Source organism: Eleutherodactylus coqui, chromosome 5 (assembly GCF_035609145.1).
Source record: "Eleutherodactylus coqui strain aEleCoq1 chromosome 5, aEleCoq1.hap1, whole genome shotgun sequence".
NCBI lineage: Eukaryota > Metazoa > Chordata > Amphibia > Anura > Eleutherodactylidae > Eleutherodactylus > Eleutherodactylus coqui.
In genome coordinates, this window is record NC_089841.1 from 272,193,938 (window position 1) to 272,217,126 (window position 23,189).

The window sequence follows — 23,189 nt, forward strand, 5'->3', positions numbered from 1 at the left end:
TTTTTTTTCACTTTTTATTTACTTAAATGCGACTGGCGCTATCCATTGGATCTCCGATCGCATTGCCGGGTAGGGCTTCCCGCGGCCATCCATGACAGCTCCCTGTTGTCGTCAACTCCAGTAACCAGCAGCATGGAGCTGTCACGTCCAGAGGCTGCAGGGCTTTAATCCTCAGGGGCTGCATGTTTTTACGTCCCTGAGGATTAAAGCCCACTTAAGCAGGACGTGAAAAGGCAATGGGGCCATCACTAAGGGCGTAAACAACCTTGTTGACATTTGCTGGCTTCCTGTGCTGTGTGAACTTCCCATAGGAAGTGAGAAGCGTGTGAGCTGTCGGTAGCAATTTCAGTTGGAAAGCATGTTAATGACCACAGTGGTGACATCCGCGCTCGTGCAGTCTCTGAAACAACGGTCGGCCTGTGTAAAAGTCTTAGATAAAGAATAATGAACAGTTTTGTCTGGACTTTGAACCAAGATTAAAAAAAGAAGCTGCTTTCCACAATGCAATTACTTATAGCTAATGCCAACTGCCAAAGTCCTTCCCAGAAGGTCCATAATATAAGTGTTCTTCCATTGTTCAAACCCAAAGGTCACCACTTCATAAAGGCCCTGATCCTCAGAGGGTTGCTAGCCACCCATAATAGGCTAAGAGACGGAGTACATGGCGTTGTGCGGGAAACCATGACTTTACCGACCCATAGCAATGATTTTATGTAGAATAGTATTGGGCAACTGAAGACTGGTCAACCGCAGATGGCAGTGCCCTCGGGAGCTGCAAGTACAGAGGGGTGAAAATGTCAATTGACCCTTCAGCGCTGGACGCGTAGAGGTCACAATGAGGGCTTATGCAGACTGCAGCATTTTGGGGAGTGTTGTATCCGTATTTGTAAGCTAAAATCAGAAGTGGATGTGAAAGCAGAGCAAATATTTCCATTATGCAATCAGAAAGTAAAAATACTTCAGCGCTCCGTTGAACTTTGTAGTTGAATATCAAGATCTTACTTGCTTAGGGGTGCCTGACCTCCTGGCACCCCTTAAATCCAGGAGAGTGTCAACTCGATGTAAAGGAGTGTTCTTTTGTATATCAAATTTAATTTGTTTAAAATAAGTTACAATACGACGCGTTTCGGCTTGTACGAAGCCTTCCTCAAGCATAAATAACACACGACCTGCCTCTATTTATAGTAGACATACAAATGGAAGAGAGCAATCTCCTTTCATCACGCCCCTTATGGGCGGTGTCTTCCGGTCATTAACATAATAAAAAACATATGTTACTTTACCCATGGAGAATTGGTATCCTCTCATATGGGAGTGCGCCGATAGGACGTCACTGTATGTGACACCGGCTGTCTTCCAGGAATATGCGGTACCAATCAGAGACGCCCCATACGACACGTTGCCGCGCTGGAGGTTCCGCTCAATGCCTCTGTAGAAGTACAGGGTGAAGTAGTGCTGCATGCAGTTATGTTTCATCCTCTAAAGTCGAACTGAACCGTTAAAATCAATGGTCGGCGTTCAGATCTGTCATAGTTGGATCCATTCAGCCAGTGGATACCGGGTTCCTGCGTAAACCACAGCAGACATGTAAGCAAAGCCGTAGGCCGCTAGTGAGTTGCGTCTGAGATTCTCAGGCACGACTTGTATCGCACAGAACATGAGACGTCCGTGTCATTGCTCTTTGTGAAGAGCAGGACAATGTGCATTTCCATGTACTATTCGCAAGAAGACTCACACAAAAATATGCCATGCTGCAATTTTTCCATCTCGGAGCACTGCTGCAAGACAAAAAAAAAATCATCCATATAAGTAGATCCATATGGATCTCTGGACCTCCCCTCGCAGCACCAGGTAAGTCTCTGCGCCGCCTCCCCTCGCAGCACCAGGTAAGTCTCTGCGCCGCCTCCCCTCGCAGCACCAGGTAAGTCTCTGCGCCGCCTCCCCTCGCAGCACCAGGTAAGTCTCTGCGCCGCCTCCCCTCGCAGCACCAGGTAAGTCTCTGCGCCGCCTCCCCTCGCAGCACCAGGTAAGTCTCTGCGCCGCCTCCCCTCGCAGCACCAGGTAAGGTCTCTGCGCCGCCTCCCCTCGCAGCACCAGGAGGGTCTCTGCGCCGCCTCCCCTCGCAGCACCAGGAGGGTCTCTGCGCCGCCTCCCCTCGCAGCACCAGGAGGGTCTCTGCGCCGCCTCCCCTCGCAGCACCAGGAGGGTCTCTGCGCCGCCTCCCCTCGCAGCACCAGGAGGGTCTCTGCGCCGCCTCCCCTCGCAGCACCAGGAGGGTCTCTGCGCCGCCTCCCCTCGCAGCACCAGGAGGGTCTCTGCGCCGCCTCCCCTCGCAGCACCAGGAGGGTCTCTGCGCCGCCTCCCCTCGCAGCACCAGGAGGGTCTCTGCGCCGCCTCCCCTCGCAGCACCAGGAGGGTCTCTGCGCCGCCTCCCCTCGCAGCACCAGGAGGGTCTCTGCGCCGCCTCCCCTCGCAGCACCAGGAGGGTCTCTGCGCCGCCTCCCCTCGCAGCACCAGGAGGGTCTCTGCGCCGCCTCCCCTCGCAGCACCAGGAGGGTCTCTGCGCCGCCTCCCCTCGCAGCACCAGGAGGGTCTCTGCGCCGCCTCCCCTCGCAGCACCAGGAGGGTCTCTGCGCCGCCTCCCCTCGCAGCACCAGGAGGGTCTCTGCGCCGCCTCCCCTCGCAGCACCAGGAGGGTCTCTGCGCCCCATCTGGACGGTCTCTGCGCCGCCTCCCCTCGCAGCACCAGGACGGTCTCTGCGCCGCCTCCCCTCGCAGCACCAGGACGGTCTCTGCGCCGCCTCCCCTCGCAGCACCAGGACGGTCTCTGCGCCGCCTCCCCTCGCAGCACCAGGACGGTCTCTGCGCCGCCTCCCCTCGCAGCACCAGGACGGTCTCTGCGCCGCCTCCCCTCGCAGCACCAGGAGGGTCTCTGCGCCGCCTCCCCTCGCAGCACCAGGAGGGTCTCTGCGCCGCCTCCCCTCGCAGCACCAGGAGGGTCTCTGCGCCGCCTCCCCTCGCAGCACCAGGAGGGTCTCTGCGCCGCCTCCCCTCGCAGCACCAGGACGGTCTCTGCGCCGCCTCCCCTCGCAGCACCAGGAGGGTCTCTGCGCCGCCTCCCCTCGCAGCACCAGGAAGGTCTCTGTGCCGCATCTGGACGGTCTCTGCGCCGCCTCCCCTCGCAGCACCAGGACGGTCTCTGCGCCGCCTCCCCTCGCAGCACCAGGACGGTCTCTGCGCCGCCTCCCCTCGCAGCACCAGGACGGTCTCTGCGCCGCCTCCCCTCGCAGCACCAGGAGGGTCTCTGCGCCGCCTCCCCTCGCAGCACCAGGAGGGTCTCTGCGCCGCCTCCCCTCGCAGCACCAGGAGGGTCTCTGCGCCGCCTCCCCTCGCAGCACCAGGAGGGTCTCTGCGCCGCCTCCCCTCGCAGCACCAGGAGGGTCTCTGCGCCGCCTCCCCTCGCAGCACCAGGAGGGTCTCTGCGCCGCCTCCCCTCGCAGCACCAGGAGGGTCTCTGCGCCGCCTCCCCTCGCAGCACCAGGAGGGTCTCTGCGCCGCCTCCCCTCGCAGCACCAGGAGGGTCTCTGCGCCGCCTCCCCTCGCAGCACCAGGAGGGTCTCTGCGCCGCCTCCCTTCGCAGCACCAGGAGGGTCTCTGTGCCCCATCTGGACGGTCTCTGCGCCACCTCCCTCACAGCACCAGGACGGTCTCTGCGCCACCTCCCTCACAGCACCAGGACGGTCTCTGCGCCACCTCCCTCACAGCACCAGGACGGTCTCTGCGCCACCTCCCTCACAGCACCAGGACGGTCTCTGCGCCACCTCCCTCACAGCACCAGGACGGTCTCTGCGCCACCTCCCTCACAGCACCAGGACGGTCTCTGCGCCACCTCCCTCACAGCACCAGGACGGTCTCTGCGCCACCTCCCTCACAGCACCAGGACGATCTCTGTGCCCCATCTGGACGGTCTCTGCGCCGCCTCCCCTCGCAGCACCAGGACGGTCTCTGCGCCGCCTCCCCTCGCAGCACCACGACGGTCTCTGCGCCGCCTCCCCTCGCAGCACCACGACGGTCTCTGCGCCGCCTCCCCTCGCAGCACCACGACGGTCTCTGCGCCGCCTCCCCTCGCAGCACCACGACGGTCTCTGCGCCGCCTCCCCTCGCAGCACCAGGACGGTCTCTGCGCCGCCTCCCCTCGCAGCACCAGGACGGTCTCTGCGCCGCCTCCCCTCGCAGCACCAGGAGGGTCTCTGCGCCGCCTCCCCTCGCAGCACCAGGAGGGTCTCTGCGCCGCCTCCCCTCGCAGCACCAGGAGGGTCTCTGCGCCGCCTCCCCTCGCAGCACCAGGAGGGTCTCTGCGCCGCCTCCCCTCGCAGCACCAGGACGGTCTCTGCGCCGCCTCCCCTCGCAGCACCAGGACGGTCTCTGCGCCGCCTCCCCTCGCAGCACCAGGACGGTCTCTGCGCCGCCTCCCCTCGCAGCACCAGGAGGGGCTCTGCGCCGCCTCCCCTCGCAGCACCAGGAGGGGCTCTGCGCCGCCTGCCCTCGCAGCACCAGGACGGTCTCTGCGCCGCCTGCCCTCGCAGCACCAGGACGGTCTCTGCGCCGCCTGCCCTCGCAGCACCAGGACGGTCTCTGCGCCGCCTCCCCTCGCAGCACCAGGAGGGTCTCTGCGCCGCCTCCCCTCGCAGCACGAGGAGGGTCTCTGCGCCGCCTCCCCTCGCAGCACGAGGAGGGTCTCTGCGCCGCCTCCCCATGCAGCACCAGGACGGTCTCTGCGCCGCCTCCCCTCGCAGCACCAGGACGGTCTCTGCGCCGCCTCCCCTCGCAGCACCAGGACGGTCTCTGCGCCGCCTCCCCTCGCAGCACCAGGACGGTCTCTGCGCCGCCTCCCCTCGCAGCACCAGGACGGTCTCTGCGCCGCCTCCCCTCGCAGCACCAGGACGGTCTCTGCGCCGCCTCCCCTCGCAGCACCAGGACGGTCTCTGCGCCGCCTCCCCTCGCAGCACCAGGACGGTCTCTGCGCCGCCTCCCCTCGCAGCACCAGGAGGGTCTCTGCGCCGCCTCCCCTCGCAGCACCAGGACGGTCTCTGCGCCGCCTCCACTCGCAGCACCAGGAGGGTCTCTGCGCCGCCTCCCCTCGCAGCACCAAGACGGTCTCTGCGCCGCCTCCCCTCGCAGCACCAGGACGGTCTCTGCGCCGCCTCCCCTCGCAGCACCAGGAGGGTCTCTGCGCCGCCTCCCCTCGCAGCACCAGGAGGGTCTCTGCGCCGCCTCCCCTCGCAGCACCAGGAGGGTCTCTGCGCCGCCTCCCCTCGCAGCACCAGGAGGGTCTCTGCGCCGCCTCCCCTCGCAGCACCAGGAAGGTCTCTGCGCCGCCTCCCCTCGCAGCACCAGGACGGTCTCTGCGCCGCCTCCCCTCGCAGCACTCAGGTGGCCGCGTCTCCACACGTAGCGCACTCAGGTGGCCGCGTCTCCACACGTAGCGCACTCAGGTGGCTGCGTCTCCACACGTAGCGCACTCAGGTGGCCGCATCTCCACACGTAGCGCACTCAGGTGGCCGCGTCTCCACACGTAGCGCAGTCAGGTGGCCACGTCTCCACACGTAGCGCACTCAGGTGGTCGCAGCGCCAGGAGGGTCTCTGCGCCGCCTCCCCTCGCAGCACCAGGAGGGTCTCTGCGCCGCCTCCCCTCGCAGCACCAGGAAGGTCTCTGTGCCCCATCTGGACGGTCAATGCGCCGCCTCCCTCGCAGCACCAGGAGGGTCTATGTGCCTCCTCCCCTCGCAGCACCCTGAGGGTCTCTGCGCCGCCTCCCCTCGCAGCACCAGGACGGTCTATGCGTCGCCTCCCCTCGCAGCACCAGGACGGTCTCTGCGCCACCTCCCCTCGCAGCACCAGGACGGTCTCTGCGCCGCCTCCCCTCGCAGCACCAGGACGGTCTCTGCGCCGCCTCCCCTCGCAGCACCAGGACGGTCTCTGCGCCGCCTCCCCTCGCAGCACCAGGACGGTCTCTGCGCCGCCTCCCCTCGCAGCACCAGGACGGTCTCTGCGCCGCCTCCCCTCGCAGCACCAGGACGGTCTCTGCGCCGCCTCCCCACGCAGCACCAGGACGGTCTCTGCGCCGCCTCCCCTCGCAGCACCAGGACGGTCTCTGCGCCGCCTCCCCTCGCAGCACCAGGACGGTCTCTGCGCCGCCTCCCCTCGCAGCACCAGGACGGTCTCTGCGCCGCCTCCCCTCGCAGCACCAGGACGGTCTCTGCGCCGCCTCCCCTCGCAGCACCAGGACGGTCTCTGCGCCGCCTCCCCTCGCAGCACCAGGACGGTCTCTGCGCCGCCTCCCCTCGCAGCACCAGGACGGTCTCTGCGCCGCCTCCCCTCGCAGCACTCAGGTGGCCGCGTCTCCACACGTAGCGCACTCAGGTGGCCGCGTCTCCACACGTAGCGCACTCAGGTGGCCGCGTCTCCACACGTAGCGCACAAATCTCAGGTGGGTACTAACCACACGTAGTGCACAGCGCACAAATCTCAGGTGGCCGCGCGTTCACACGTAGCGCACAGCGCACAATTCTCAGGTGGCCGCGCCTCCACACGTAGCGCACAGCGCACAAATCTCAGGTGGCCGCGCCTCCACACGTAGCGCACAGCGCACGCACACATCTCAGGTGGCCGCGCCTCGACACGTAGCGCACAGCGCACGCACAAATCTCAGCTGGCCGCGTCTCTACACGTAGCGCACAGCGCACAAATCTCAGGTGGCCGCGTCTCCACACGTAGCGCACTCAGGTGGCCGCGTCTCCACACGTAGCGCACTCAGGTGGCCGCGTCTCCACACGTAGCGCACTCAGGTGGCCGCGTCTCCACACGTAGCGCACAGCGCACAAATCTGAGGTGGCCGCGTCTCCACACGTAGCGCACTCAGGTGGCCGCGTCTCCACACGTAGCGCACAGCGCACAAATTTCAGGTGGGTACTCACCACACGTAGCGCACAGCGCACAGATCTCAGGTGGCCGCGTCTCCACACGTAGCGCACAAATCTCAGGTGGCCGCGTCTCCACACGTAGCGCACAGCGCACAAATCTCAGGTGGGTACTCGCCACACGTAGCGCACAAATCTTACTCTCCCACGTTGTAAATTGTCAAAAAAGGCTCCAACCCTCAGCTTCCTCTGTAGATGAAATAGTGCTCGGAATCCGCGGGCAAATTCAAGGCTCGGTGACGTCACAGGTCACGTGACGCGCGGGCACAGCGCTCATGGTGCATGGCTGCTGAACTGTATTGCGCGTGCACGATGGGAGGTCACGTGGTGCCGATTCTAGCCACGTCATTGGCTGGAATCGGCAGCACGAATAACCTAAGCGTAAACTGCTAATATGCTTCCCGCAAGCATATTACCACATTCTGCCGCAGTTCTCCGGCGCGGCCGATTCACCCAATCAGCTGGCTGGAATCGGCACACGTGACTACACAGCGTGCACGCGGATTGCCTGCAGCAGCCGTGTGCACTACACAGTACAGTTAAGCAGCACGGGGTTAGGGTTTAGGGTTAGGTTTATGGTTAGGGTTGGGGTTAGGGTTAAGCTTTAGGGTTAAGGTTTAGGGTTAAGGTTTAGGGTTAGTGTTTAGGGTTAGTGTTTAGGGTTAGTGTTTAGGGTTGGGGTTAGGGTTAGGTTTAGTTAACCCTAAACCTAACCCCGTGCTGCTTAAGTGGAGTGTGTAGTGAACACGGCTGCTGCAGGCAATCCGCGTGCACGCTGTGTAGTCACGTGTGCCGATTGCAGCCAGCTGATTGGGTGAATCGGTCGCGCCGGAGAACTGCGGCAGAATGTGTTAATATGCTTCCCGCAAGGGGGTTTTGATTTGGAGACACGTCACTGCTCCCTACTAAGCTGATCCTAGCCTATCATGTAGAAGATAAGGCGCATGCGCAGTACCATCGCCTCCGTCGATGCATTACTATGTGAGTTCTGAGAGGAAAGAAGGTATTCAGTTTCTTCTGCCAAGTGTCTGCGGTGCCGCGTCCTCCCCTGACAGCAGTAACCGCCGGCACCCCTCCGACCTGGTAATATATGGCTTCGCCAAAATGGCTGCCCCCATGCGGACAATTATAGTAGTGACTACGGCGGTCTCTAGTGACAGCAGGAAGCCGCGCCTGTGTGTGCTCGGACAGCCGGAGCGCCTCGGAGTGAGCTGAGGTGGGACGCGGGCTGTCAGTGAGGCGGCCAGTGTGTGGTGATGACACGGCGGCCCTCCGTCAGCTTGGTACTGCTGTGGAGACACTTACCGCCCCCCTCATCCATTGTGTTCCTCGCAGCGCCCCTTGCTAGATCTGACGCATCTCTGCTGTGAGTTGGCTCCGTGTCCGCCAGTACTCTGGCGCATGTTGTCACATTTGAGCGCCTTATTGGTTTTTAGAGTATTTGCTTCATAAACTTGTGATAGAACGCGCTAGAATTGTCTCGTTCCACGCAGTCTGGCGCGGTCACACGACTCCACCGGCGCGGTCACACGACTCCACCGGCGCGGTCACACGACTCCACCGGCGCGGTCACAGGACTCCACCGGCGCGGTCACAGGACTCCACCGGCGCGGTCACAGGACTCCACCGGCGCGGTCACAGGACTCCACCGGCGCGGTCACAGGACTCCACCGGCGCGGTCACAGGACTCCACCGGCGCGGTCACACGACTCCACCTGCGCGGTCACACGACTCCACCTGCGCGGTCACAGGACTCCACCGGCGCGGTCACAGGACTCCACCGGCGCGGTCACAGGACTCCACCGGCGCGGTCACAGGACTCCACCGGCGCGGTCACAGGACTCCACCGGCGCGGTCACAGGACTCCACCGGCGCGGTCACAGGACTCCACCGGCGCGGTCACAGGACTCCACCTGCGAACCGCGGGCTGACATTAGTCAGCAATCCTAAAATGGGAATGAGTTTTGTTGGCATCTGCGATCCGCCATCATGGAGGCGGCCCCGCCCTGGAGAGGGCGACTTCTGTTACCCGGGAATGTTGTGATTGGCCTCCAATTCAAGGATCCCCTTTAGGTCCGCTGACCCGGTTCTGTTGTTGGGGTGTTGTCGGTCCTTGTAGTGGCTCCCTGTGATTCGTCCACAGCCGGGCCCTGCAGCACTTACATGGGGAGGTTAGAGATCAGCTGCGCCCCTCGCATCTGTAATACAGCCACGGTCCAGCAGGCTGTAGATCGCAAGTATCCGCAATTTTTCTCCAAGCATTACGCGGATCGTGGGTCCGTTTTCACGCGGCGCGGATCGTGGGTCCGTTTTCACGCGGCGCGGATCGTGGGTCCGTTTTCACGCGGCGCGGATCGTGGGTCCGTTTTCACGCGGCGCGGATCGTGGGTCCGTTTTCACGCGGCGCGGATCGTGGGTCCGTTTTCACGCGGCGCGGATCGTGGGTCCGTTTTCACGCGGCGCGGATCGTGGGTCCGTTTTCACGCGGCGCGGATCGTGGGTCCGTTTTCACGCGGCGCGCATCGTGGGTCCGTTTTCACGCGGCGCTCCGATCCTCGGAAATCGGCTGCTGATCTGCGACAAAAGCTGCTTCAGAACCCACCCCCATGCTCTATATATTTGTGTTGCCGCTGCAGTTTTCCACTGCGTGTTGCGGGACGGGTTTATCGCAGCCACATCCTTGGTCTGTCACGCATCGGCCGTCTGAAGCCGCTTGTACACGGAACAATTAGCGTTCGGACTGAAGATAACGAGAACTCGTTCAGTTCCTGCATGTGACGCGTCGCTCCGTGTCGGGGTCCCTGAAGAGCGACGGCCGGTTCGTGTGAACGGCGGCTGGGATGATCCCCGGTCGCTCCGCCTCCTTCACTAGCGATGAGCGTTCCTGGACGAACCGCCGGACCCCCCCCCCCCGGGTAAAAGCTCTGCATTCAAGCCCCTACGGGGGGCGCTATATAGCAGGGTCGCCCACCCATGTGTCACCCGCTCTGCTGTGGGTTTGCACGGCTGACATGTAACACTACGATGCTTTAAGGGCCAATTACACGGTACGATTATAAATTTGCGCAATAATCTTTGCGTCTAAATGCACCGCCATCCAGCGTGACAATCATGGCCGACGTCTCGCTGAGCGTAAACTGTTGGCGGGTCATATAGAAGGTGAAGTGCTGAGCGAGAAGCCCGCGCTCCGATGGCGATCTGCTTGCTAGCGCTCACACGGAGCGTTTATACGATCTAGCAGTGGCGTTCGCGCTCCGGCAGGCGGTCAGATGACGGCAGTCTCCTGTAAATGGGACACTAGTTTCCTAGTTAGAGGGCCTGTCCCCGTGAGGCGCCCCTCGGCACGCAGCAGCGTTTTATTTATGTTTTTCTTGGTTTGCTTTGAAGGGGTGGTCCGCGTTCTGTAAAGGGGGCATCCTTGCGGCCGCAGTGATGGCAGAGCACTGTCATTGGCTGCAGCAGCCTCTTCTCTGGGTATCATTCTGCGCTCGGTGCTGTGACTGCGGGGCCACATTTATATAGATTACTTGGGGCCCACGGCGGATAATTGCTGCAGGATCCGCAGTCGGCGTCTGCACCGCGACTCCACAGTAAATACCGCCGATTACATCCTGTGGAGATCCGCTGCTTCCTCCACATGAGCGGAAATCAATTTACGTTCCCGAAGGAAACCTCGCCGCACGCTCCATTTGTCACGCAGATTCCGCGCAGACGGGGAGTCAATGGAAGTCGTCCAACTCGAAGCCTGGTCACTGAGGGGTTAAATGACATGTTCGGGGCAGTATATGCCACATGCATATTGCCTGTATATATACCTCTGCGGAGCTCTCGGGGGGCTGGATGTTGACCCTTTCCTTTGTACCATATTGGGGGCCATCCAAGTCTTAGTTGATGTTTTGTGGGGCGGGACGATCAGAATCGGCGCACAAGATAAATGGTGGAATCCTGTTATAGTACCGCCTCTTATGGACGACGGCAAAGTTGTGTTTTGGACTTTTTTTTATCTTTTTAAATTGACATTTTCCCAACAATAGCATTTCATTGGAAAAATGTTGAATTTTCACTTTTTTGGGCCGGGGGGGGGGGGGGGGGGGTGTTACATGGGGTAAAAGAAGAGAGAGAGAATGTTTTCACGTTTACCCGGAATATGTTGGCGTTCTATAAATAACAATGCAGCCTGTTACTATTAGTGACGGCACTGACCCCCACAGACCACCATACTCGACTGCTTGTTGCCATGGCAACCATGTGCACCCATTGATCGGATCACGGAAACGCCGATGGGGTGAAGGAGGGAGCCCTTTTCCTCTTTAAACCCTCCATGCTGTCTGCGTTGAGAGCGGCATCTATGGGGTTAAATCGCGGAGATCGCTTCGCTTACTTCTGAGCCCCCTGGTAATCGGCGCCCTGCATGCACGGTGCAATGCAGGAATTACTGGTCCGCTGTGCCGTATATGTACAGTGTTTACGGAGAGGGGGCTGAAACAATTTTTATTGGTAGAATTGTAATTTTTGTGTTTGATGCTTAATACACCGCACATACACGTGTCATACGTGTTCACTGCGTGCTTCATGCACCCATAGACTAGAACGGTGAGGATTGGACTTGTAATGGAACACGTCACATAATACACACATGTGAAAAAAACGTAGCTCTGAATGGCGCAGTGTAAATCAATGGGCTTTATCTATGTTGTGTGTAATGCCGTCCTGTGACTTCACACGTAATAGGCTTCTCTTATGCCGAGAGCGCCATAATTGTCGGCCTCTGTTATACCGACAAGCAGCCTATTAGAAGGTTCCCGTAAGAGTCCAACAGGCTTCATAGCATGGCAGACCCAAAGCCATCGCTGGGCCTCAGAAGCCCAGCGGCATCCTGCAGTCATGTTTTGGGGCGTATGGTTTGTTAGAGGGCAGCGCTGCCCTTTGCCAAACTCGCCATGCTGGGTTACTTTTGACCAACACTTAAGGGGTTCACTGACCGCAGCTCTGCGCCCGGCCGTGGCAGCAGATGCTATATAATAGAGCTAGCTGCTGATGTGCCGTATATATACGTCCTTTCATCCATTAGGCGGGAACTGATTCAGTCTCGCTTTAGTGTAAGTGTTGGGCCCGGACTTTAGTAGGAAGTGCAGCCATAAAAAAGAGAGGACAACGGTCCGGCTCCACATACTAAAGAGAAACCTTGATTGAAAAGCCATAAGATAAAGGACTAGAGAAAAAACACAGCGCCCCATAGCGCCGAACCGTGCTGCTAAATACGGGCGAGGAAAGGAGTACTGGTACCCGAGTGCCGGAGGGCGAGCAACCCGGTGCATCCTGGTAGCAGCAGCCCTCCCAAGCCGGATAGACAACGCTTGTTTAACAATGCATAGAACTGATTCTCATCGGGGGGCTGCAGATTTTCCCCCGCAATTTATGGGTGAGATCTGAAAATCTAATCCGCAAGCTGCAGAAGAATTCCGCACAAACCCACATGGAAATAGACGCTGCCGAATTCACATCCTCTTAATCAGGGGGGCTATTCTGCCCAAAAGGGCGTGATAAAGCCTGCACAAACTGCAGCGGTTTATGAGGTACACATTCCACAACACATCGGCGCTGTGCGGACCCAGTCTTAGCGTATGTCTACACCTAGCGCAAATGCTGGAGATTTCAAGATCAGTGGCATTTCCACAAAAGCCAGAGTCCGAATACGCACGGCGGTGTGGATTTTGACTCAATCAGCTGCACTTGCGCAGCTGATTTCCAAATATACTGTTCTCCCTCTACCCTCTGAAGTCTTCATGCTCTCCGCACCTCCTTCACCGGGCCTCCTGGTGGACTCTAGTGAGCGCAGCTCCCGGTGATGCAGAAGTGGCCAGCGGCGCTCACCAGAGGCCACCGGGTTCCCGGAATGTCAGAATTAAAATCATATGTTGTGACAAGCCACTTTTTCTGACCACACAACCTTTTTGGTGGAGGTGCCCCATGGTAAAACTTTATTCCCAGAGGTGCCCCAAGGCTGAAAAGTTTGGTAAACACTGGCATAGAAAGAAACAAGGGTAATGGTGTGCTAGGACAGAGAAACGAAGCAGGAGGAGACCTTGCGGACAACACGTTTCAGTGCCGAACCGGTGCCTTTGTCTGGCTTACATCCTTCTTTGATTGACCAGTTGCCCATGTGAGAATCACTGGCCAATCAGAGGAGCATCTAGTGTCTTAAGATTACCGATGCATGTTAATGCACAGTGGGCATCAGATGGTCAGAGAAACCATGCAGCCATCATTGTTTCTATATGACCGGAGGGTCACTTTAAGGGCATGATCTGTGTCCGTAATACATCTGTGTTTGGGGATCACCGTCTCCTGTATCTAGATCTTGGGGACTTTCCATAAAGGTTTGTATTGTAGTCTGTGGAGCTGGTTCATCTTCGGTCTCCTGATGTATGCAGCTCCATGCAAGGGTCATGCACTGGATTCTACAGATGTTGGAGCCGGCCGTGACCTGTAATCTACGCTTAGTGTGATCATAACCTTGTGTACTGAACTGCCGTACCGGCGACACAATACAGCTTGTATTTCTCTGGTGGCATAAGAGGTGGAGCCCCCGCAGCCATTTCCCCCAGACTATCACACGGTAAATGGCAGATACGGCCTCTATTTTGGATCCTTTCTGGAATTTTTTTCCATTTTGGATAAAACAGAATTTATTGAACTTGGTTCAAGGAGCTGGAATGGTCAATCCCCACGGCCAAATGGTTCCGTCTCTGGACGGAACCGAACAGTGCGAGCAGACCCCATTGGCCATAATAGTAAGGGGTCTGTTATATCTCTAAAACATAACTTTTAATCATCAATAAATAAAAAGGAATTTGTATCTCAAAGTCCTAAATTCTAGACACACAAACAAAATAAAAGCTGCACCCCTATATTTTAGGAAGGGGAAAACCGTGTATAAATCACCCAGGAGACCGATATTTTGTACCAACGGTATCGGATTTTCTATCCCTGTACCCAGTGGTATACGTCCTAGAGCTAAAAAAGAATCTAGGTCGGCTCACTAAAAATGATGTTCCCGGCTTGCTTAAATTGCTACAGCTATTCAGCAGATGAGAGACGTAGAAAGTACATCCGCTTTTAGAGCAGGTGCGTTATTCCTCCCATAGGGAAATGCTGTCTTTGCTGTCAAAAAGCCGTAAGTGTGAGAGCATTCACGCTTTTTCGGCTAATTTCAAAGAGATCAGATGTATAGCTGACATCTAAGTAACGCTAAAGCAAGCCGGGAACATCATTTTTAGTGAGCCGACCTAGATTCTTTTTTAGCTCTAGGACGTATACCACTGGGTACAGGGATAGAAAATCCGATACCGTTGGTACAAAATATCGGTCTCCTAGGTGATTTATACACTGTTTTCCCCTTCCTAAAATATAGGGGTGCAGCTTTTATTTTGTTTGTGTGTCTAGAATTTAGGACTTTGAGATACAAATTCCTTTTTATTTATTGATGATTAAAAGTTATGTTTTAGAGATATAACAGAACCCTTAGGCCTCATGTCCACGGGAAAAATCAGGCCCGCTACGGATTCGACATGGAGAATCTGCAGCGGGTCCCTCCTGCCCCGCGGACATGGGCGCTGAAAATATGAATTTAAAAGAATTTACCCATCCGGAGCGGGCGGGGAAGGTCTTCTCTTCCTCACGGCCGGATCTTCTTTTTCGGCCGGCGGATGAACTCGTCATGCCGTCGCGCCGCGTGCATGCGCCGGGCACATCCGCCGAGCCGAAGCAAGAAAGATCCGGCCGTGAGGAAGAGAAGACCTTCCCGGTCCGCTCCGGATGGGTAAATTCTTTTAAATTCCTATTTTAGGTCTCCCGCGGATCCGGACGGCTTCCATAGGCTTCAATAGAAGCCCGCGGGAGCCGTCCCCGCGGGAGACCCGCACGAAAATGGAGCATGGTCCAGATTTTTTCATGCTCCATTTTTTTAAAAATCCCTTTTATTGACGATCCGCGGGTATTTATCTACCCCGCGGGTGGTCAATGCATCCCTATGGGGTGCGGATCCGCGCGCGGGAGAAGAGTTAAAATCCGCTGTGGATTTTAATTCTTCTTTTGCCCGTGGACATGAGGCCTTACTGTGACAAGTCTATTCTTCATCTAGGTGTTCTTCCTGCAACTGTGAAACCATTGACTATAATAGGGTCCGTCAAGCTGCCCGGCTTTTGGACAGAAGAAAAAGCGCTGCATGCAACGCTTTTTCTTCTGGTATTTTGGCGCAGTGTTAAGGCAGCAGAAATGCAGTCCTAAGCTCTTCCTCACAACCTGAAGGTTGCGAGTTCAATCAGCCAGCTTAAGGTTGACTCAGCCCTCTGTCCTTCTGCGGTCGGTAAAATGAGGACCCAGCTTGGTGGGGGGCAATAAATAAATTACCTGAAAGCGCTGCGGAATAAGTTGGCGCTATAAAAATAACGAGATTTATTTTATTTTCAGCTGCATCTGTGCTGGAAACCTCTGACAGATGCAAAACCAGCATAAGGCCAGATCCTGCAGCAAATACTGCCCATGGACATGCTATGCAAAACGCTTTTCCATGCACGTGAGCGCTAATCAACTGCGATCTTTTTTTTTTTTTTCTTTTCTGCTCGTGGGGGGGAAATTGCAGTACGTCCTATTCTATTGCAGTCAATGGAAGCAGTCTGTCCCACGGCGATTCTGACAAAATAGCCGCGGATCTGCGTCATCACCGGCCCGTCATTCTCTGTGCTTGTGCGGCTGCACGCTAGCGAGGAGAAGTCATTGTACGTGGGGTTCACCGCCGGGCAAAGGGTCTGATTCTGCTGTGAGATCTCGCAGGCGTAATCTGGCTGTGGGCATTCAGCCTTAACCTCAAACCATGCTTGCACAGGTATATTATATGCTGTAAGATCTGGAATGATTGATAATAACAGGAGAATGTCTTTGTTTCAGAAAAGATTCTATCTATGAACAAATATCAGGATGACATCAAGAGCGAAGAAGCGTATTGTCCTTCCTTCTCGCCCTGAGCCCCCCAGCGTAGATGACATTCTAGAAGACGTTGGTGGTGCGGCACCATCTGACCCCGTGTTTGTCTGCGACCTCAGTGACGGTACGCCGGATCCGTATATCAGAGGATACTTACATTTGTCGGTTCCCTTTCACTCACTGTCATTTCTGTACTGTCCTATCAGATTCCCTAATTCCTTCTGAGGAGCCCTCCAGTGACCGCGACAAGACGTACCTGCAGAGCTGCTCTTATGTACAAATGAACAACAGGTTGAAAGAAGCCCAGATGGAACTGAAGGAAAAGTACCAGGAATTGGCGTCTTCTGGCATGAAGCTGGGAAAAGTTATAGAAGAATTGAGAGAGGCGGCCATGTGACTACTAGTGCTTACTGTCTGCTCATACGACCATCGCATGGTACTGACTATTTAATTGTCGATGGTGGGAGTATTTAGGTATTTAAATGACAGTGCATGGGTAAGGAGATCGGAGGTATACCGGTAGCAATTATTTGTATGGAATCTCTTGAAATGTGTGCTGAATGGAAATTGTGTTACTCTCGGGATGTGTACATTAACTTATCATTTCTCCATGTGGTACGGTGAAGAGGATGCAGACCTGGTCACGGACATTGTCGGGACTCTGGAAGAGAATGGCTATCACGGCTATGTGGAGCATCGGGATAAGATAGCTGGAGCGTTGGCTATTCCTGCAGCTACAACGATAATTGAAGAGAGTTTGGTTTCTTTCCTTGTTCTTTCCACTCACACTCTTCACGAGCCTTGGTACCAGCGGCTGTGTGAGTGGTGCCTGACGAATGTCATTGAGAAGAGCACTTCCAGATTAGTGCCAATATATGTGGATTTGCAAGGTAGCCAGAAGCCGGATATTTTAAAATCTCTAAATGGCCTCGATTATGACAAGTATTTTAAAAATAAGCTTCTATGTACTATGCGGAAAGCGGTCCGTCGCTGAGCGTGTTTCTACAGCCCTACACTTTAATGCTTATTTCTTGAATAAACAATATTGATACATCCCATTGAACATCTTTTCTCTATAAACTCTATGCTCATTAACTTCATAAAAGGTATGTGTAGGGTAGCTTTGCTTTTCTGGCTAATTAATATAATTCTGGCTGCTTGCAGCCACCACTAGGGAGAGCTAATATACAGATTGATAGTATTCAACTAAATGGTGGCTGTATGGAGTGAGCTCCCCTAGTGGCGGTTGCAGGAAAATACAGTATTTGTGTCACATTAAGTTTGTACACATTATGTTGACAAAGGTATTGGGCCCTAATCCTATGCTGTCAGGTGAAGTAGACATTCAAAACGAATGTATGAGCGTTAGGTATAAAGGAGAAGATCACACAGGAGATCCCTGTACAGAAACAATCAGATGCCCCCAGGTGTAGAGCTGACAACGGGGTCTGGTTTGGGAATGTCACCGGATGTAGAGCCGAAAAGGGAGGTCTGGCAGGGGGATGTCACCAGGTGTAGAGCCGATAACGGGGGGTCTGGCGGGGGGATGTCAGCAACCAATCAGTGCGGGACATGGCAACACTTTTAGACCTTCCAAAGTTCACTGCTGGCAAAGTTATTAGGAAATGCGAACTATCTGGTGTGTGCGATGCAGCCATGTTTGGAGAGACCTTGTAAACTGAGAGAGTGGACAGCAAAGCCTTGTACAAACTGGAAAAGGCATCATGCATACCGTCTGCTCAAACACTTGATCAGAAGGTGTCACAGGCCATTGGAACATCCATTAGCACCAGAACCATCCAGGGAAAACAGAGCTGTTGAAATTTATCATAGTAGTCTTGGCCTTGGGCTATAAGCTCCTCTAATCAATAAATCTCAGAAAATATGTCATGCCACACCAGTAGAGCAGGAACTTATGAGGATTTGAATCGCTTGAAAAAAAGAAACGTAATAGACCCTTCTTCAGTGATGAAAGGGACCCAGGAAAAATGGAAAGTGGAGACCACTGAAGATCACTGCAGCAAACCCTATCCTAGAGAGCATTAATAGCTTGCCAGAAAGGGGCCATTTTAAACATTACCATCAGATGTGAGCCTAGGTATCCTGGGACGCACCACAACGCCAGCAATTCCGGGTAGAAGGTATGGAGAAAGATGGGTGTCCTGTATCATACAGTGATAGGAATTATGTAATGCAGAGAAAAATGTAAAATTTGTCACTAGGGGGAATTAAATGCCATAGGTCCACTAGATGTGGCTGGTAAAGGTGTCCTCTAATTGTGTGGCCAGCTCTGAAAGAGCGGGAGGACCTACCTATATATGTGCCAAAGTCTGCCTCGAAAGGTAAATTAAAATCCCCCCCAAAGATATTGGAAGGTTGCCAGCGAAGTCTTCCAGGGCACTCGGCACTTTGGTCGCAAAGTCTGTTTGTCCCTCCTTTGGAAAATCCACATTAGCCAACACTAAAATCATGATGGAAAGAGAGACTTCAAGGAAAATATAACCACCAATGTTGTCTGTTTTTATGTCATGTACAATATGAGGTATCTTCCTATGAATGACAATAGATGCCCCTTTTAATTTGGATTTCGCTGTAGGAGTATGATACTATATGCTGAAATACTTATGGCGAAATTAAAGGGGTTGTCCCGCGGCAGCAAGTGGGGTTATACACTTCTGTATGGCCATATTAATGCACTTTGTAATGTACATTGTGCATTAATTATGAGCCATACAGAAGTTATAAAAAGTTTTATACTTACCTGCTCCGTTGCTGGCGTCCTCGTCTCCATGGTGCCGACTAATTTTCGGCCTCCGATGGCCAAATTAGCCGCGCTTGCGCAGTCCGGGTCTTCTGCTGTCTTCAATGGGGCCGCTTGTGCAGAATTCCGGCTCCGTGTAGCTCCGCCCCGTCACGTGCCGATTCCAGCCAATCAGGAGGCTGGAATCGGCAATGGACCGCACAGAAGAGCTGCGGTCCACGGAGGGAGCAGACCCCGGCGGCCATCTTCAGCAGGTGAGTATGAAGACGACGGACCGCCAGGATTCAGGTAAGCACTCTCCGGTTTGTTTTTTTTAACCCCTGCATCGGGGTTGTCTCGCGCCGAACGGGGGGGGGGGGTGTTAAAAAAAAAAAAAGTTTCGGCGCGGGACAACCCCTTTAAGGGATATGGGAAGTTTTGAAATGAGTTTCCTGAAATATTACTCGAGGGTCCGTTGTTTATGCAGGGAGTACAAGATCCAGTTACGTTTCCTGGACACATTGAGGCCTTTTACATTATAAGAGCAGATTTTCAACCTACCCATGATATATCAACTGAGAGACCTGTTGCAGCAACACCTTCCAAGGAATGAGAGAAGAGGAAGGAGAACGGGAAAAAAGGGATAAGCGAACAGCATGAACAATTACACGTAATATGTAAAATAATACCCGCCCAGAGTATGAGAGCGAAAACAAAGACCAGGAGGTGTATTTGACCACTTTTACAGTAGTCAACCCCTGTACGGGGAGGTAGCAAGCAGAGGCAGACGGCTGCAACTGGCTGTACGAAAGTCAACATGTAATAACATATAATATAAATTGATGCTGAGAAAAGAATATTGAGAGAAGACCAGGAAAGTAATAACAGACTGTGGAGGGCCATAATGGCATGGAAAAGGGGAGAAGAAACTGGCCAGAGACCTAAGAAAAAGAGAATTGAGTAAGAGTAAATATTGAAGCTAGAAGAACTATATGGCTCAATGGGTATCCCCAAGTCCAGGGGCCTGGTGCTTATGCTTGAGTTAACTAAAGATAGCCCAATGGATACAGTGGAGAGATGAGGTATCATTATTAGGCTAGTGAACCCAGGGGGAGGCCAGTAGATGGCTGAAATACAAGAAGTTAAGTTTTAGACAGAGACGACATAGTGTTGTCAACTGGGGCCCCTGGAGGTAGAAAAGAGGGGGAAGGCCAAAAACCCAACCCTGATGAACGCCAAGAGCAAGGGAAAGAGGAGAATGAGTAGAACTGGTGAATGAGCCATTTTTATGAGCAGTTAGAGAGGAGGGAGGACAATCAGGAGAGTGGAGTATCCCTAAAGCTGCTCTCACACAGGCAATTTGTACCGTGATTAGCGCAGCATTCAGAACGCCGCGCTAATCATGGTATAACTCTCATATGATTTGCAAATGGATCTGCTGGATCGCGAGCACTGTCTGTTCTATTTCTTGCGTTCAGCACACCATGTCAATGATGGGGTGTGCTAGACCCTGCTGTCAAAAACGAAAATAAAAAACCACGGCAAAATGATGTAAGAGTGGCCTGAAGGCCAATAGAGCGGAGCATACTGAGCGGGAGGAGATGGTGATCTACAGTGTCAAACGCAGCAGAGAGATTAGAGATGGGTCAGCAGTTGGCAGAACGAGACAACAGGCGATTTCTTCAGTAGTGGGGATATGAGGCATGCTTAAAGGAGGAGGGAGAAACACCAGAGGAAAGGGGCAAGTTGAATATTATTGTGAGGTGACTGATGACAGTCGGGGAGAGGGACATACGGAGGTGAGTGGAAATGGGGTCATTAATACAGGTAGTAGGGAAGAAAAAAGAGCGAAGTCTGGAGACTTCTTCTGTTGTTGGGTCGCATGCTGAGAGTCAACTAGGGGAGGTGCAGGAGAGAAGAGGATCAAAGCTAATTGGGGACTGGGAAGTTATTTCCTGGGGATGTTGTCAATTTTCTCTTTGAAATCGGCTGCCAAATCTTCAGTGCTGAGATCCATCATGGAGGGCTGGTGTAAGTTATACATCGCCCTGTATGTAATGATAACTAGTATGCTGGTATAACCTGGGGATCTCCTTTTATAGACACACTTTTACACGCAATTAAAAAAAACATGTATTTTTTAAATCCACATGTGGTTTTTAATAGTATACGCAGTTTCTTGAAAACGCATTTGGTTTTTTTATGGTTATTCGACTGCATTATTCATAGCAATACAGATATAGGTCTTCAAATTGTAATAAAAGAGCAATAACATAAACTTCACTTGATGGTTACCCATCACCTTATGCAGTAATTTTACAATAATCCCAGCGCCCGTCTCTCCCAGAGATCTGGTGATCTGAGGAAAACGGAGACAGACATGGAAATAGAAAAAAGAAAAGAAGGCTCAAGAATGCAGCCAAAAACCATGAACACCTAACGGGCTACAAACAAATTTTCACGTAGTGCAGGGAATGAAACCTGTTCGGCTACATCACAGTTTAGGTCCAGGTTTGTTTGTTTTTGTTGGTTGACTTTTGTACCTGAGCCTCTAGCTACGCCCCTGATCGTATGTGTATACTTCCTTGTAGTCTCAGCTCTTGTGACCAGGGCTCTCAACGCTATTATTCAAGATGTGCATTCATTTATTACTGGATGTTGTGACCTATGTGTTGTTTTCTCTATTTCAGCAATTATTGTTATTATGCTTTACCTAGGAGCCAAGAATATGGCTCTGACTACATGTGCCCACTGTGGTCGAAAGAATGGCCAAGGGATGTTCCTTCCAAAAATCATTTTTGTGCACTCCCTTATGACCCCAGTTCCTTGGATGAGCCCATTGGAAAAAATTTTGAAAGTGATGATAAGGTTGCCTATTTTCCTCAATCACCAAAGAAAATATTCAGGAATTTTCATTGCGAAGCAAAAAAAATTCCTAGAACTAGAAATAATTTAGGATTCTCTGGGAACAGAGGAAGGTTTGACTACAGAAAGAATCTTTCCTAAAAATTCAAAGATTAAGAAAAATATGATGTATGTTGCTATTGGTGCTACCAAAGTGGGGGCACATCTCCCAAGGGTTTTCAGCCACATAGCAGCCACCTTTTGACGCATGGGTCCTAAACATGGTGTTAAGGGGATACTCCTTGGAGTTCCAGTTTTTACCTCCAAATTTGATTTTCCTAAATTCAACGTAAATTTGTACAGCTTGGAGGAACGAAGGGTGAGGGGGAAATGATCGAAGGCCTTAAAGGGAACCTATCACTAGGTTTATGCTGCTTGGACCATGGGTAGCATGAACCCGAGACAGGTATATACAGTGTGCCCATGCATGTCTTATTCTTACATGCTATACACGAACAGGAAGAGAGCTAACACTAGATGATGCGGGTGGGGGAAGTAAGTGCAATCCCGCCGTTCAGAACCAAATCCAAAACCTGCTGCAGCATTTCAGATTAAGACCTTGTTGGGCGCAGTATATCTTCCCTGTTCCAGGATCATGCTGCCCATAGATTGGGTGTTTATAATCCTGGTTCCCTTTAAACATGTTAAAAGTATAAATAAGGTTCAGAAGGGAAATGTTGTATTAGCCAAACACTAGAACAAGGGGGCACAATCTGGGATTAGTTGGGTGAAAGATCATAATCAATGGCAGGAAATATATGACCAATAGAGATGATTGGAACAAACTTCCAGCATACGTGGTTGGAAAATCAGTAAATGAATTGAAGCTGTCTAGGATAAGCATAGCTCTGTCCTAAGAGAAATAAAAAGGAAATAATCTAAGGGCGCACTACATGGACCAGGAGCTCTTTTAGTGCCACCAGTTTTCTGCATTTCTGTGTCTATGAAAAAATTGTCATCGTGATTGTAGCTTTCCTGAGATTGAAAGCTGCTCACCCAATCCCGTTCCTGGACGATTAGTTCCTCAGAGCCCCGTCTCAACATCTTTTACTAAATCATCTGCTTTTGTCCATCCAGACATCTCTGTTCTAGATTTCCTTATAAACCACAAGAAGTCTTACCTGGTCTTGTTTGTTTTCTTATACAGTAGATAGTTGTCTAAGGGTGCATTTACACTACAAAGATGATCGCTCAAAAGATGGCTTTTGAGCGATCATTTTGCATAAACTACTTCTTGGCACTAATGCCTATTAGTACCAAGTAGCAGCCTGTGAGCCGATGGGAGTTGTAATCAGAGAACAGAACTACTGCTGTTTCCCGATTACTTTTGCTTTGATCTGCCTGCGGGGCTGGCAGCTTAGAACAGCTGATACAATGTTATCAGCTGTAATCAGCCCTCCACAGGCAGAACACAGCATGCGGTCCTGCTTATCAGCTGGCTCATTCCATTTAAAGAGGGAATTTTTGAAAAAAAATCTAAATATATTTATCTTAATATTTTTGGATGATTTATGTTTTTATGACTCTTAGAGTACAGCTAGTCCCCCTACTTGCGAACAGGTTCCGTTCCAGGAACCTGT

The 23,189-nt window shown here is 53.4% G+C and overlaps 1 protein-coding gene across 4 annotated transcripts; it reads left to right on the forward strand.

The window, feature by feature from the left end:
• Positions 1-7,960: 7,960 nt before the first annotated feature.
• Positions 7,961-17,028, forward strand: C5H19orf25 (chromosome 5 C19orf25 homolog). 4 transcript variants are annotated; one of them, XM_066604697.1, is made up of 4 exons: positions 8,152-8,346; positions 15,930-16,089; positions 16,172-16,401; positions 16,592-17,028. In XM_066604697.1, exons 2-3 carry the CDS (start codon positions 15,960-15,962, stop codon positions 16,360-16,362), a joined length of 321 nt encoding a protein of 106 aa, XP_066460794.1. In that variant the 5' UTR covers positions 8,152-8,346; positions 15,930-15,959; the 3' UTR covers positions 16,363-16,401; positions 16,592-17,028. The 4 variants fall into 4 exon arrangements, with proteins under 4 accessions (XP_066460798.1, XP_066460794.1, XP_066460797.1 ...); XM_066604700.1 differs by having other exon boundaries at positions 8,152-8,283; positions 8,314-8,346; positions 16,172-17,028; XM_066604701.1 differs by lacking the exon at positions 8,152-8,346 and adding an exon at positions 7,961-8,063 and having other exon boundaries at positions 16,172-17,028.
• Positions 17,029-23,189: the final 6,161 nt, after the last annotated feature.

Bases quoted from the DNA above. Each gene is read 5' to 3' on its own strand.
- C5H19orf25 (XM_066604701.1), top strand. From the start codon at position 15,960: ATGACATCAAGAGCGAAGAAGCGTATTGTCCTTCCTTCTCGCCCTGAG. The intron at 16,090-16,171 runs GTACGCCGGATC...CTGTCCTATCAG, and splicing joins TGTCTGCGACCTCAGTGACG to ATTCCCTAATTCCTTCTGAG.